Source organism: Lissotriton vulgaris, chromosome 12 (assembly GCF_964263255.1).
Source record: "Lissotriton vulgaris chromosome 12, aLisVul1.2, whole genome shotgun sequence".
In the NCBI taxonomy this organism is placed as follows: Eukaryota; Metazoa; Chordata; class Amphibia; order Caudata; family Salamandridae; genus Lissotriton; species Lissotriton vulgaris.
In genome coordinates this window covers 621,230,582-621,245,574 of record NC_141700.1, presented here as the reverse complement: position 1 = coordinate 621,245,574, position 14,993 = coordinate 621,230,582, and the positions used below count along the sequence as shown (strand labels likewise).

At 43.6% G+C, this 14,993-nt stretch overlaps 1 protein-coding gene across 4 annotated transcripts in view; it reads left to right on the top strand.

Annotated features, from left to right (window-relative positions):
• NFAT5 (nuclear factor of activated T cells 5) overlaps positions 1 to 14,993 on the top strand; it is a 956,760-nt gene that overhangs the window by 800,655 nt on the left and 141,112 nt on the right. For all 4 annotated transcript variants that reach the window (XM_086945726.1, XM_086945727.1, XM_086945728.1 and 1 more), the window contains one exon: positions 890 to 964. In XM_086945726.1, the coding sequence (XP_086801852.1) occupies positions 890 to 964 (75 nt within the window). The remainder of the gene's footprint in view (positions 1 to 889; positions 965 to 14,993) is intronic.

Sequence of the window (14,993 nt, the reverse complement as noted above, 5' to 3'; positions counted from 1 at the left end):
GTTTTTGCAGTGGCTGTAGTAAGTTTGCTGTGCTATCTTTATTTTTTAGTAAACTGCTAGAGTATAGTACACGTCCCATGTATGTACTTCTGTGGCAGCATATATATTACCATTATAGCGTTTCCTGGGCTCGATAATCAATTGGATAAGTTAATTCAGAAACCATGTATGCTACCTTAGCAGGTTGCTATCACAGAAGTTGGAAACCCAGGGCCAAAAAAGGAACTTTTGGGATGAATTCATGGGAGGATTTAAGTATCCTAAGGAGTGAGAATCTGGTGCACCCCAGCTCAGGCCTGCTCATGGCCAATAATCACTTCCCAATCTAGCTTTTCCTATCATCCATTTGACCTTAAGTGGTGCATTTAATGTAAGTATAATTAAGAATTTAAGCTATGGTTGTTCATGTTTAATTGAGATTCATGAAATAGTCCTGTAGTTGTAAAAGCCCATTAGTACCACCTGACAATTATAAGAGACAAGATGATTAGGGAAGCTTTAATTTTTTCACATTGCAGCTTGAGGAAACCTAGACAACTGTAAAACATTCTGTTAAGAAAATGAGTACTGAGCTCCCACAATGGAAAATTGGATGTCCTAACTGGTTGAATCTGTTATCACTGTGTTTGTGCAGCGAAATGCTAAATATGTTTGCTCTGATAAGAATAAGGTGAATTAATTTAATGTGGGTGATGAGCAATTTCCTTTGTCACTGCTTTGTGCATTGCAGTGGTTTGTTGTAGACTGCATTAATATTGTAACACATTGCACCCTTTAATAGAAAAGACATGTTTAAAAATTAGGAATACTGAGCCCAGGATTGATGCGTCTGTATACTGTATATAAAAAGGTAGCCTGTTTAATACATTGAATGTTCTTTTATCAACAGCTGTGTCTACAAACGTGGTGAAAAAAGAGTTAGCTGCATCTGCACAATCCTGCTCTTTTGAAAATACTGTGAAAGGTAAATAATTTATACTATTTTTCATAGCCATGTTTTTCTATTTTCCCTACATACTTGGAGCACAATAACTATAAGTTGGATTTATTAATTGTATTTAGCAATTTTATATGTCTAATGAATTGCACACATTTGGTCCATTTCTATTAAATGTGTAGAGGAGGCATTTGACATAATTTTCAGTATTAGTTCGATGCATTGACTTTATGAAAGTCTTCTGATTCCCCGCCGGCAATCTCCAAAACCAGCACTTAGGAGGCCTTCATTGGCTGCCGATCAGGGAGAGGATTCAGTTTAATGCCATGTGCCTGGCCCATAAGGCCTTCTGGAAGAAGGGCCCTGCTGTTATCCAATCTCTGATCACCCCGTACTGTCCGAGCAGAAACCTTTGTTTGACATCTTCTTTTCCGGCCTTACCCCCTAGAATAAACAGAGCCAGATGCGGCGGGCGCTCCTTTTCTCACAATGCTGCCACTCAATAGAACGTCCTGCCTCTATTTCTCCGTAAGGAGCCCAACTGTCTAGCATTACGTAAACTCCTAAAAACGCACCTTTTTAAGAACTGTATTTAACTGATCTCCTCTGTCCTTCTGTGCCCCGTCCGTAGCGCTGGGAGGCCTCAAGGTAGCCATTGCGCTTTATAAATGTATTTTCATTTCATTTAATTTCTCACCTTGAATAACACTAGTGCAACTCTGTGGAAGGGCCTTTAAGGAATAGCCTATCATCAGTTGCTTAAACTGAAGATATTGCCAGTTCCATCCTGGGATATGGGAGTATTGTGAGAGAAGATGAATAAGCAGGCTGGTAGTTTCCATGAAAATACATACTTCCTTGAGTTAAGTAATATGTTCTTCACCAAGGCTATATAATGTAATTTCATACATAAATACTAACTACGTTTGATATTGTACTTATTATTTTGCAGTTCATCTCTCCCGATTGAGTCATTAGAATTATTACTAAATCCACAGATCATAAACCAATCGGAAGGTTTTTTTTTCAAAACTTGCAAGCTACAGAGGATCAGCATCACATGGTGCAAGCATTTTCAATGCAATCATCTTGCATTTGCGAGAGTTAGTGATTGGCGTTGTAAATAATGTCTTGTACCCATGTGTTTTGGTTTGTAGTGGAGTTGATGTATGTGGTTTGAAGTGGAATTATGTGGGATGAATTGGGATTATAGTGGAATTGTGTGGTGTGTTGTGTATTTGTGTAGTGGAATTATGTGGCATGGTAAATACATTGAAAGGAAGATAGAGAGGGATATGTAGTTTGTGTACAAATTGGTCAATAAACTCCAGACAGAGGAGCAGAAATAGTGTGTGAGAAAGAAGGGGAGAGCAGGCCACAGACCAATAAAGAAGGTTCTCCTCTGTACACAGAAGAGACCCCAAGAAGAGGGGGAGAACTTGGGTGTGAAGGATGGAAATCTTGAAAAGGCACGGGAAAGAAACTGTGCTCAAAGACCTGAAGTGAAACAATATGAGAGCGGCGGGAAGAGAGTGAGAGAGCGAGAGAGAGACCAGTAGGAGGGGCACTCGGAGGGGGAGGTAGGTGAGAGGTGGACTAGTGCATAGCACGAGGAGATACAGGAAGGTAACATGTGTGAGCAGGCAGTATAGAGAGGAGATAGGGAGTATGAGTGAAGGAAGAGAGGGGCAGTGGATTTACGAGATTAGAGGGGGGTAGTGGGAGAGAAAGGGAGAGATGATAGAGGCAGTCGATGTGAAGGTATAGATGATACTGGATGAAAAAATAGTGACATAAGGTACAATGATAAACCTACTCTTGGCATAATAAAGGATGTAACACCAAGATAAACGACCTCTCTGAACAGACGACAAAGACAATTCAATTGTTTCTTAATGCATATGATGCGAACACAGCATCCTGAAATGTCTGTAGATGCTTGATAGCTGCTATTATTTCATATTTAATGGTCCTCCAAATTGCATACCAATGGTATACACTTAAGTGTGTGTATTAACCTACTGAACAGTGTTACACAGCTTCAATTTTTCAAGTCTGCACTTTTAGGAAACATGTAAAAATAGGGTTCTGTGACCTAAGCATATCGCTTCAGTAAAAATTGGCAGAGGCTCGTTTAATTCTGCTCTTGTACCATTGAGGGGAGGGCCTTCTGAGAAACAAGCCGGGCATGCAACCCTGTCCCCCTTGCTTGTCTGATGCATGCGTCAGTGGGCTCACGGGACCAGCTGACATCCCCAGTCAGTCAGCTCTTCTCTAGATGAGTCTAGCAGCATATAACCACCAACTTGTACTTCAGAGACCTTGCTAAATGTAAATTTACTAAAAGTATTGTCGAGACAAAGCTATGACGAGGAGTGGGTAAGGAATAGCACTAGACAGCATTGATATATTTTAGATCACATATATTTACAATTCTTACCAGACAGAATTACATGACTTACGGTCAATTGCTGACACCAAGATTAAAACATAAATCCTCATGGCACAAGATAAAAACTTAGGCCACCCCATATCTGCTACTGGGAGGGAATGTGGTGCTATGGTCGGAACTCCCGACTTTCAAACCAGGGAGACTTTAATTTTAGGCAAATCACTTCATCCTAATGTGCCAAAAAAAGTGACCTTGTGAAACGTAACTAGTTCTAATGTAACGTGTTCTAATTCCTGCAAGTCGAGTTCGGCTGTATAAAACTGCAAAAAAAAAACGACAATGGTTTTCTGAGCTGAGCACGTTTTGTTTGTAAAGCCCAACTAGCCATGGCAAACAAAAAACATAACCGTAAACGTTTTGACTGTACAGTATCCCTAGATTTTTTGTGCCCATGCACAATTTAAAGTCAAGGCTGTGCAGCATAAAGAAACCCTCAACACTAAGTAAATACATCTTGTATTTTTACAGCATGCAGCTAACCAAGGGCGTCCTAATGCTTAACTCTTACTAAAGAAGGAAAAATATGCACAGCAAGGGAACCACTGACGCAGTGCGTCGCTCACCTGTCAAAATGCACTGAAAGTATTGAAGACATTGAGGAGCTCACGTTACAAGAAATCTGGCCACACTAAGTATACACCATGATTTGCAAAAGCTCTTACCCTGTGGAAATTCGTTTACGGGTCTTCCTCTCTTATGGCGTCTTGGCCAGACATAGCTAAAGAGACTGGGTGTTCGCTATCCATAGTGGCACCTGCTTACGCGCCTAACAAATGGAGAAATGCTTCACATAATCAAACCTAACAGCTGCAAGATTTAGTAATAGGTATACTTGCATTATGGAGCCGTGGGTGAGGAGTGTTATATGTGAATAATTAATATTGAGTAAATGCCCAGATTCAGAAAAGTTGGCATTACAACAACAAAGCAACTAATCCTACACTACGCAAGCCCCTGGCTGAGCCAGTATGCGTAATATTACACCATAACCGCACTACTTTCTCACCCCTTTGCTACCTCACAAGCAAGTCTCACCTGATAACATGAACTTGGTATTCAGTACACCCATTCAAAACACCCTGCCGCTGTACGCCACATCCCACCATGCACATAGGAAAGCCAATAGTGTTACTCCTGCAAATGCTTCACGTCTGACCTTGTTGCATAATTGAAGGAATGCAGGGTGTTCGCGCTCTCCTTTTGGGCCTTGAAATAGAGTAAAGCGCTATCCACATTACCAGCGTTCACCTCCTACTCTGCTGTGTAATCAAGGGAACGCCCTCCCCATGCGCTCACCAGGGTTGCTTAGGAAAACAAGAGGGAGGAAGGGGTTAAGGGTGGTTACATGCATGGAGAGTAACTCAGTGAGGGAAAAGGAGATACATCCCTCCCAAAAATGCCAATTGTTTCGGAGAGAGGATGTGGCATAACAATCAGAGATGCCAACTTTCTAACCTGGGGAACAGGGTTCGAGTCGCAACTTCGTCTCTCGCCATGCCTTCCAAAAATAAAATGCTGAGACAATGGCGAAAGCCAACAAGATGCTGCCATTTATTGGTGCCTGTATACAATTTCCCTGGGGATCTTGATGGGAAAGAAAACAAGCGTTATTGTCACCACTCCTTAAGGCACGTCACTTAGCGCTTTTCACTGCTTCTTTCCTGTAAATATCAGGGAGGAGAGCGAACGTCTGTAAAAGATAAAACGTGGAATCCATGAAGCTGGTGCCGCGCTGTGCCAGGAAAACTCATGCACTCTGCAACAAAACAAAAAGAGTGTGTGAACACAAATGGAACAAGCTGGTGCACAAAGTCAACAAAACAGGAACAGTTAACACGAGCAGAGGCAAGCCTATAAAAAAGCGTGCTTTCAAAGTATCCTAAATAACCTGAAGAGTAAGAGCACATTTAACCAGAGCAGTCCACATGGAAGGATGCAAAATACCAAAAGGAGGGAGTACTAAGCGTATTCACCAGGTAAAAGGTGGCATTTACAAAGGACAGTACTAGGAACCAATGAAAAAGATGATTCAGAAAATGGGGTGGTGATGAACAGAGTGTCTGAATTAAGCAGACCACTCTTACCCAGTCCAAAGATCAGGGCTTGATCCATCACCGTTTTTTAGCTCACTGCACCATCCCAGCTCAGAACCTGGCTACATGCAAATTAGTCTGTTCCTGTGCCAGTGCATGATGGGAACAGGGCAAACCAAACTACCAAGCCAATTCTTATACTGGGAAGGAAACAAGCTACCGGGGACCGGTTTCTGGCATTTCAGCCGTCGTCGGCCCGGCTTGCTTGAATCCTGATGGTGCAATGAGCAAGGGACTCACATCTGAGTATACCCTTCCACGCTTATGGTGGACAAAATGATTCAGAAAAGGGGGTGGTGATGAACAGAGTGTCTGAATTAAGCAGACCACTCTTACCCAGTCCAAAGATCAGGGCTTGATCCATCACCGTTTTTTAGCTCGCTGCACCATCCCAGCTCAGAACCTGGCTACATGCAGATTAGTCTGTTCCTGTCCCAGTGCATGATGGGAACAGGGCAAACCAAACTACCAAGCCAATTCTTATACTGGGAAGGAAACAAGCTACCGGGGACCGGTTTCTGGCATTTCAGCCGTCGCCGGTCCGGCTTGCTTGAATCCTGATGGTGCAATGAGCAAGGGACTCGCATCTGAGTATACCCTTCCACGCTTATGGTGGACAAAATGATTCAGAAAAGGGGGTGGTGATGAACAGAGTGTCTGAATTAAGCAGACCACTCTTACCCAGTCCAAAGATCAGGGCTTGATCCATCACTGTTTTTTAGCTCACTGCACCATCCCAGCTCAGAACCTGGCTACATGCAAATTAGTCTGTTCCTGTGCCAGTGCATGATGGGAACAGGGCAAACCAAACTACCAAGCCAATTCTTATACTGGGAAGGAAACAAGCTACCGGGGACCGGTTTCTGGCATTTCAGCCGTCGTCGGCCCGGCTTGCTTGAATCCTGATGGTGCAATGAGCAAGGGACTCACATCTGAGTATACCCTTCCACGCTTATGGTGGACAAAATGATTCAGAAAAGGGGGTGGTGATGAACAGAGTGTCTGAATTAAGCAGACCACTCTTACCCAGTCCAAAGATCAGGGCTTGATCCATCACCGTTTTTTAGCTCGCTGCACCATCCCAGCTCAGAACCTGGCTACATGCAGATTAGTCTGTTCCTGTCCCAGTGCATGATGGGAACAGGGCAAACCAAACTACCAAGCCAATTCTTATACTGGGAAGGAAACAAGCTACCGGGGACCGGTTTCTGGCATTTCAGCCGTCGTCGGTCCGGCTTGCTTGAATCCTGATGGTGCAATGAGCAAGGGACTCGCATCTGAGTATACCCTTCCACGCTTATGGTGGACAAAATGATTCAGAAAAGGGGGTGGTGATGAACAGAGTGTCTGAATTAAGCAGACCACTCTTACCCAGTCCAAAGATCAGGGCTTGATCCATCACTGTTTTTTAGCTCACTGCACCATCCCAGCTCAGAACCTGGCTACATGCAAATTAGTCTGTTCCTGTGCCAGTGCATGATGGGAACAGGGCAAACCAAACTACCAAACCAATTCTTATACTGGGAAGGAAACAAGCTACCGGGGACAAAATGATTCAGAAAAGGGGGTGGTGATGAACAGAGTGTCTGAATTAAGCAGACCACTCTTACCCAGTCCAAAGATCAGGGCTTGATCCATCACCGTTTTTTAGCTCACTGCACCATCCCAGCTCAGAACCTGGCTACATGCAAATTAGTCTGTTCCTGTCCCAGTGCATGATGGGAACAGGGCAAACCAAACTACCATGCCAATTCTTATACTGGGAAGGAAACAAGCTACCGGGGACCGGTTTCTGGCATTTCAGCCGTCGTCGGCCCGGCTTGCTTGAATCCTGATGGTGCAATGAGCAAGGGACTCACATCTGAGTATACCCTTCCACGCTTATGGTGGACAAAATGATTCAGAAAAGGGGGTGGTGATGAACAGAGTGTCTGAATTAAGCAGACCACTCTTACCCAGTCCAAAGATCAGGGCTTGATCCATCACCGTTTTTTAGCTCACTGCACCATCCCAGCTCAGAACCTGACTACATGCAAATTAGTCTGTTCCTGTCCCAGTGCATGATGGGAACAGGGCAAACCAAACTACCAAGCTAGTCATATACTGGGAAGGAAACAAGCTACCGGGGACCGGTTTCTGGCATTTCAGCCGTCGTCGGCCCGGCTTACTTGAATCCTGATGGTGCAATGAGCAAGGGACTCACATCTGAGTATACCCTTCCACGCTTATGGTGGACAAAATGATTCAGAAAAGGGGGTGGTGATGAACAGAGTGTCTGAATTAAGCAGACCACTCTTACCCAGTCCAAAGAACAGGGCTTGATCCATCACCATTTTTTAGCTCACTGCACCATCCCAGCTCAGAACCTGGCTACATGCAAATTAGTCTGTTCCTGTCCCAGTGCATGATGGGAACAGGGCAAACCAAACTACCATGCCAATTCTTATACTGGGAAGGAAACAAGCTACCGGGGACCGGTTTCTGGCATTTCAGCCGTCGTCGGCCCGGCTTGCTTGAATCCTGATGGTGCAATGAGCAAGGGACTCACATCTGAGTATACCCTTCCACGCTTATGGTGGACAAAATGATTCAGAAAAGGGGGTGGTGATGAACAGTGTTTCTGAATTAAGCAGACCACTCTTACCCAGTCCAAAGATCAGGGCTTGATCCATCACCGTTTTTTAGCTCACTGCACCATCCCAGCTCAGAACCTGGCTACATGCAAATTAGTCTGTTCCTGTCCCAGTGCATGATGGGAACAGGGCAAACCAAACTACCAAGCCAATTCTTATACTGGGAAGGAAACAAGCTACTGGGGACCGGTTTCTGGCATTTCAGCCGTCGTCGGCCCGGCTTGCTTGAATCCTGATGGTGCAATGAGCCAGGGACTCACATCTGAGTATACCCTTCCACGCTTATGGTGGACAAAATGATTCAGAAAAGGGGGTGGTGATGAACAGAGTGTCTGAATTAAGCAGACCACTCTTACCCAGTCCAAAGATCAGGGCTTGATCCATCACCGTTTTTTAGCTCACTGCACCATCCCAGCTCAGAACCTGGCTACATGCAAATTAGTCTGTTCCTGTCCCAGTGCATGATGGGAACAGGGCAAACCAAACTACCAAGCCAATTCTTATACTGGGAAGGAAACAAGCTACCAGGGACCGGTTTCTGGCATTTCAGCCGTCGTGGGCCCGGCTTGCTTGAATCCTGATGGTACAATGAGCAAGGGACTCACATTTGAGTATACCCTTCCACGCTTATGGTGGACATGAGTCCCTTGCTCACTGCACCCTCCGAATTGAAGCAAGCCGGGCCGACGTCGGCTGAAATGCCAGAAACCGGTCCCCGGAAGCTTGTCTCCTTTCTGGTGAAGAATTGGCTTGGTAGTTTGGTCTGCCCTGTTCCCATGATGCACTGGGCCAGGGACAGATTAATTTGCATATAGGCAGGTTCTGAGCTGGGGTGGTGCAGTGGGCTAAATAACGGTGATGGATCAAGCCCTGATCTTTGGACTGGGTAAGAGTGGTCTGCTTAATTCAGACACTCTGTTCATCACCACCCCCTTCTCTGAATCGTTTTTGGCCACTATAGGTGTGGCAGGGTATACTCAGACATGAGTCCCTTGCTCACTGCACCATCAGGATTCAAGCAAGCCGGGCCGACGACGGCTGCAATGCCAGAAACCGGTCCCCGGAAGCTTGTCTCCTTTCTGGTGAAGAATTGGCTTGGTAGTTTGGTCTGCCCTGTTCCCATGATGCACTGGGCCAGGGACAGACTAATTTGCATATAGCCAGGTTCTGAGCTGGGATGGTGCAGTGGGCTAAATAACGGTGGTGGATCAAGCCCTGATCTTTGAACTGGGTAAGAGTGGTCTGCTTAATTCAGACACTCTGTTCATCACCACCCCCTTCTCTGAATCAATGACAAAGATGGTCAGTACTTGAACCCATATTTTAGCTACAGCATGTCTTGAAAAGACAGGACGCATGCACTGCCTAGGCGAGACCTAAAAACTGAAATCATTGATTTGCTATTCTTTTCCACAGGTATGCAGACTACAGTTGAACAATGCCAGCATTGATGAGCCACCCACTCAATTTTTCTCTTTCCTTCATTGGTGCCCAAATGACATCAGTCTTGTCAGTCGAGGCCTCAGAGCTGGCTGCAGCTAAGTAGGGAAAAGACTGCTGTCATTTACGATTTGGTGACTTTTAAATCTGTTTCTCAAATGAAGTTCCTCTCCACACTTGGATCACAAAGTTTTTCCTGCTGCAAATCATTTAGGGTTCAATTGAAATGACCACTTTAATTTTCATGTTGGTAAAGTTGTTATATTCGTTTTTCTGTCTCACCTATAGAAGGTTAGCCACTGAATTCCACCATACCTGAGAGCAGTGGTTGTAGACAACTGTGAACTCTAAGCTTGATTATTTTTAGTCCGTCTGTTGATGTAAGTGGTGACAGATACACATCACAACATTCAGATCAAACAGGCTTTTCATTTTGTTGAGGTTGGTTACAGCACTCCTAAGCAGTTCTCAATCTCCAGTTACTGATACAGTCAAGAGAAAAGTTTCATTGGTCCAGGACGTCAAGTTCCCCTTCTAGGAATATATTTTCAGTTTTGCCTAGTTTGCTGCCCAGAAAGAAGTGATGTAAAGACCCCAGCATTAATGGAAAATTCCCCTTTTATAGCCCCATCCTCTCCTTATTGACAGGTTGCCTCATTCTTTTTCCCCTTAGCTGTGGTAATTAAAGTTTGCCTTCCTTGCTAGGTGATTAAAGTTTTCATGATAAGGAAACCTTTTTCTGTCTTAACTGAGGCAGTTGCCTGGGCCTACTGAAATTAATGGTTAATGAGGCAGCTCTTCCCCCCCCCCACCCCCCCCCCCCCCCCCCACCCCCCCAGTTATACGATGTGTTCATCATTTGGTGCAGGGGCAAGAGGACATGTGCTCCCTGGCAGAGTTCCCGGAGCACAGAATGCCTCAGCTAAGGAATGTTAAGGAAATGAAGAGCTCAGTCATGCCTGTTCAAGGGAACTTCATTAACACAGATTTGTCCCACCCATTTGCTGTATCCCGGAACACTTTCCAAAGCGGGGAGAAAGCTCCTCAATGCATTTAAAGAGAGAGCTGTGAACAGACAAAATTAGTTGTTTTTTTTTGCACTTTTAAAAACTTAATGTGCAGAAAAATGAAATGATTAAAATCCCATATAAACAACCAATTTGGTTAAAATATGTAGCTGCTGTGTGCCTCAGGAACCTTTCTCCATTTCCTCTTATTATTTATGATAGACCTACAATCTAACATAGAAAGGATAACTGCGCTATTTTTTCAAAGCTGCCATTGGACCACCACAACAACCATAGCAGGCAGGATAGAGGCATTTATTTAGGCCCACATTTCTGTTTTTTCTAGCTCTCTGAGAAGGATCTCAGACCACAGGGTTTTACCCTTTCTTTTCTGTTTATCAATAAATGATTGTGTTTTTATGGTTGTCTACATTTGTTACCCTTTGCAACGTTTTGAAACCTTTTTTTCTGTGAGGGGAAGTAGAGTTTTAAGCTCAGAGTTTCCGGACTTTTCCTCAGTTTTTGGGGGCTATTTTTTTCTGTATGTAATTCTGCTCATTTTTAGGTTTAGAGATGAATCCAGATGTATTCTGTTGCTAGTCCTTTCTGGACAGTGTTTCTGAGAACACCAAAGTTTAATTGTTCCATCGTTGAGGGATTCTGGGGGGAAAACATCACAGCTATTGCTGTGCTAGGATCTGTGATTTTATAGAGCTGTCTGGTTCTCCAACAAGCATGAGTCAGGACAGCAAATGGACTATGCTCCTACCCAAGCAACTCTGAACCTTCTTTAGATACCTCAGGATGGTCCAAGAGAGGTTTCTTCTCACACTTCCCCAAGTGCCATACCATGGATGATTTCAGCTTCCTGAACAATTTCTTATTGCCAGAAAATGGTCTACCAGTCATGATGAAGGGTATCAATGCTACACTGCATCCATTCACACTGTGAGAGGTCCATTGATGTTTTGCTTGGAAGACAACATCATAGATCTCTTTTCTGGTATGCATACTGTTGCCTTCACAACATTGGGGAGGGTGTATAATGTTGGCCACGTGGCAACGGTTTGAAAATAACTGTACACTGACCATTTTCATCCATTTTTCTACAGAATGGAATATGCAAAATTACCTCATGAGTAGCTCTTCTTTTCCACAATAGGAGGAGGTAGAGTCTACTGCAGCTTAAGGGCTACCACATTACTAAACCTTTTGAACCTTCAGAGACTTGAGTGATAATTTGATCTCGCATGTATTCAAGCAAAATGGATTTAAGGGTATTCAAGGAACATCCCTCAGGACAGTCTGCCTCTTTTAAGGGAAACACCATGCAGCCATGTCTCTAGACGTACTACAATCCCCAAAGACATGTATTCTATAGAACCCTTGATGTACAGTGTTTGCCTTATTAGTTTAAGGTTTAGGAGCTATATATGCCATAGATGGTCATTCAGGTGCAGCTTTTCTTGTGAAGTTGCTGCCATATATTGTTAGCCATGTATTATTGCTCCCGGTGAACACACATCCCTGCTGATATGGTTTTAAGGGTTTTATTGTTATTTAAGTAGCCTCTAATTTCCCAACTAACCATAGTCTTTCGGGGGTCCTCCACTTCATCCCTCTAATCCAGGCTTCAGTTTACACTCTCTGTACCTCTCTCTGGTCTCTGCCATCGTGAAGCTTGTGGCTCCTCAGAGCAAACCTCATTGACTCAATGTTTGGTTACCTAAACACAGGTTTCCCACTATGCCACCATCACCTAACCGATCTGTGCTCCCTTATCACCATGGTTCTCAGGCCGTGTCCCTGCTCACCTCTCCCTTGTGCCACCACCTCAATATTTGCAAGAAACGTAAAGCTGCCATTTGCCTGTAGCTAGGACCCTCCTCCACGGCCGTCTGTGGCAGTGGTATAGGTGCTGTCTGCTTCCTCCTAGTGACCACCAGGTCTATGGGTGGTTTGTTTCGGTTCTTAGGGTTTCTGCCTTCACTGCCTCGTTTGAGGTTTTTCTTTCTTTCGGGTTCGCCCAAGCACGTGCCTCCAGGTTCTCCTGTGGCATCAGTCACTGCCCGCTTCAGCCCCTACTACTCTTAAACATGGGTGCCTCTCAATTCCTTCTCCTTCAGTGTCAGGCCTTGTCATCGCCCTACCACCTTCGTTTTGGTTCTCCGCTTCTCATAGGGGTGCCAGATTTTGAAACCCATCCTAAGCCTAAAGACACTCAAGTATAAGTCCAAATTTAGCCCGATACAGACCAGTGTCAGCCTAAAAAACAACACAAAATCGAAACTCTCAAATTTTGCAAAAGTAGCCTTCAGAAAACATATTGGAGATGAATTTAAATCCTATTTAATATACAGATAGTAGGAGGAGGTTAACTGGGCACCTCTGTTAATAACTCCGGGATGTGGAATTTCTGTAGCCTGACACCCAGGATATATTGTTTGAGGTCAAGGGCAACAAGTTTTCATGTCTATTTTGTCCCTGGGACAAGTAGGCCCAACCCCCTGCAGCACAAACCCTTAGGCTTCCAGTATCCAGTACCACATTATGGATCAGGGAAGGGCGCTGTCTGCAGTTAAGATAATATTTTTGCCCGTATGTTAATGCTGTTTAAACTTGTATTCATGGTTCATTAATTCAAAGCCTTTATTATTAGGGTGAGGGCTCTAAGTAAATGTAAGCTCCAACTACACTACTGACAGTGGTTCCAGTGTAAAAAGGTGTACACACATTTTCATAGTTTAGCAATATGAGGCTATGTATAATGCTCCCAGAATGCTCTTTGATTTGATGCTAATATTTGCAGAAGCTTGAAAGCAAGATTGATGATTCTTTGTTTTCAGAAAAAAATGTTGATTAAAAAAAATGAAAGCCAGATAAAAAACATTTCCCTAAACTACTCTAAAATGTCCGGTACCATTTCTTTGCAGCATCAGTTAGTAACATGTGTGGATGCATGCTAGTATTTCCCAAATATATTCGTAATGGAAAATCAGTGTAACCAGTTTCAATAAGATTATGGGAAACAAAAATAAACAAGCATTAGCAAAGCCGGGAGGTCTGAAATTGGTGGTCAGCTTTATAGTTTTGTCAATGTGTGATTTGTTTTGGCGTGGTTTTTGTAAAACCTTATTGGTGTGGGGAGCTATCAGACCCTCACTGTTATAACAAACACTGGCAAAGCAAACATTGTTTTTGGGTCTCAAGAAGCACACACTGCCACAGTTATTACTGGCACTGAACAAAACTACTTTGTGTGCCGATATGCTCCTCGTGAAAGAGCAGAATGCAATCACTCACAGTGAAGCCAGCCGATACAGAGAGAGGGACAGAATTTAAATAAGCACAAAAGGTCACAGTCAACGCCAGACCAAATTAGGGGCCCAATTATTAAAGAAAGTCTCAAAAGTGCACCCATGGTATATGTCCTTGATTAAGTGCAGCTATACAGCTTTTATAAATTCCCAAGAATTTACAGAAGTAGGACAAGAAATAGCACTCCTAGAAAATATTTGTGAACTGCGCTTTAGCATGAGCAAATATGCATGTGTAGATTTGCTCATGTGAAAATCTAAGTGTTTGCAAGTTCACTTTCCCTCCAACCACTTTTTCCCCAACTCTGGAAGAATGCTTACGTCTGCCATGGTCAGGAGTAAATTTCCAACATTTCTCAGTATGGGAAAAGATTAGTAAAGAGTTGTTGAAAGCCCTTGATACATAACAGTTAGTAGGTTTGCACAGACTTAAAGGGGCATTCTAACCCTGCAGCTATTGCTTACCACTACCTTCAGCTCCAGTATGTAGATCTGCGGAAACGTGGCAACATAAGGGGATTGCTGGTATTCAAGCACTACGATGGTATGAGCCCTGGCATAATCAGAGAGGCTATATCAGAGCTCTTAGATTGCTGCCATATTTTTGCGCTGCACTACATGGCACCAAAGGGGCAAGTGGATTTTGTTACAGAACAAGTAGATTTATGAAGCAACGTGCCACATGGACAAGTAGATATTTTATTAAGTTCCACACCTCTGATAACTACCCACTTTGACTTTTCATCTTGAAGTTCTGTCACCACAGATCCAAACTAGAACTTGGCATTCATGAATTAACTCTACAAAAGCAGATAATAAACCACTTCATGTCTATGAATGGGAATGTTAATGCTATTTCAGCAATGTAGCTCCAAAAAAGAATACTGAAAAGGTTATCCAGAGTTAACACTACACAATGATCCTCATTATAAGATACATCCCCTTATATTAAGTAATTGTAACACAACTTTTTTGGCACAGCTTACATTCTAGGAACTTCTCTAAAGATATTCAACAAAAAAACTCCTTTGCAATGACAGTATAGGACAACAGCAAAAATAAAAATCGCAGCAGACAAATCTGATATGCAGTTTTCGTGCAAAACGTGTGTATG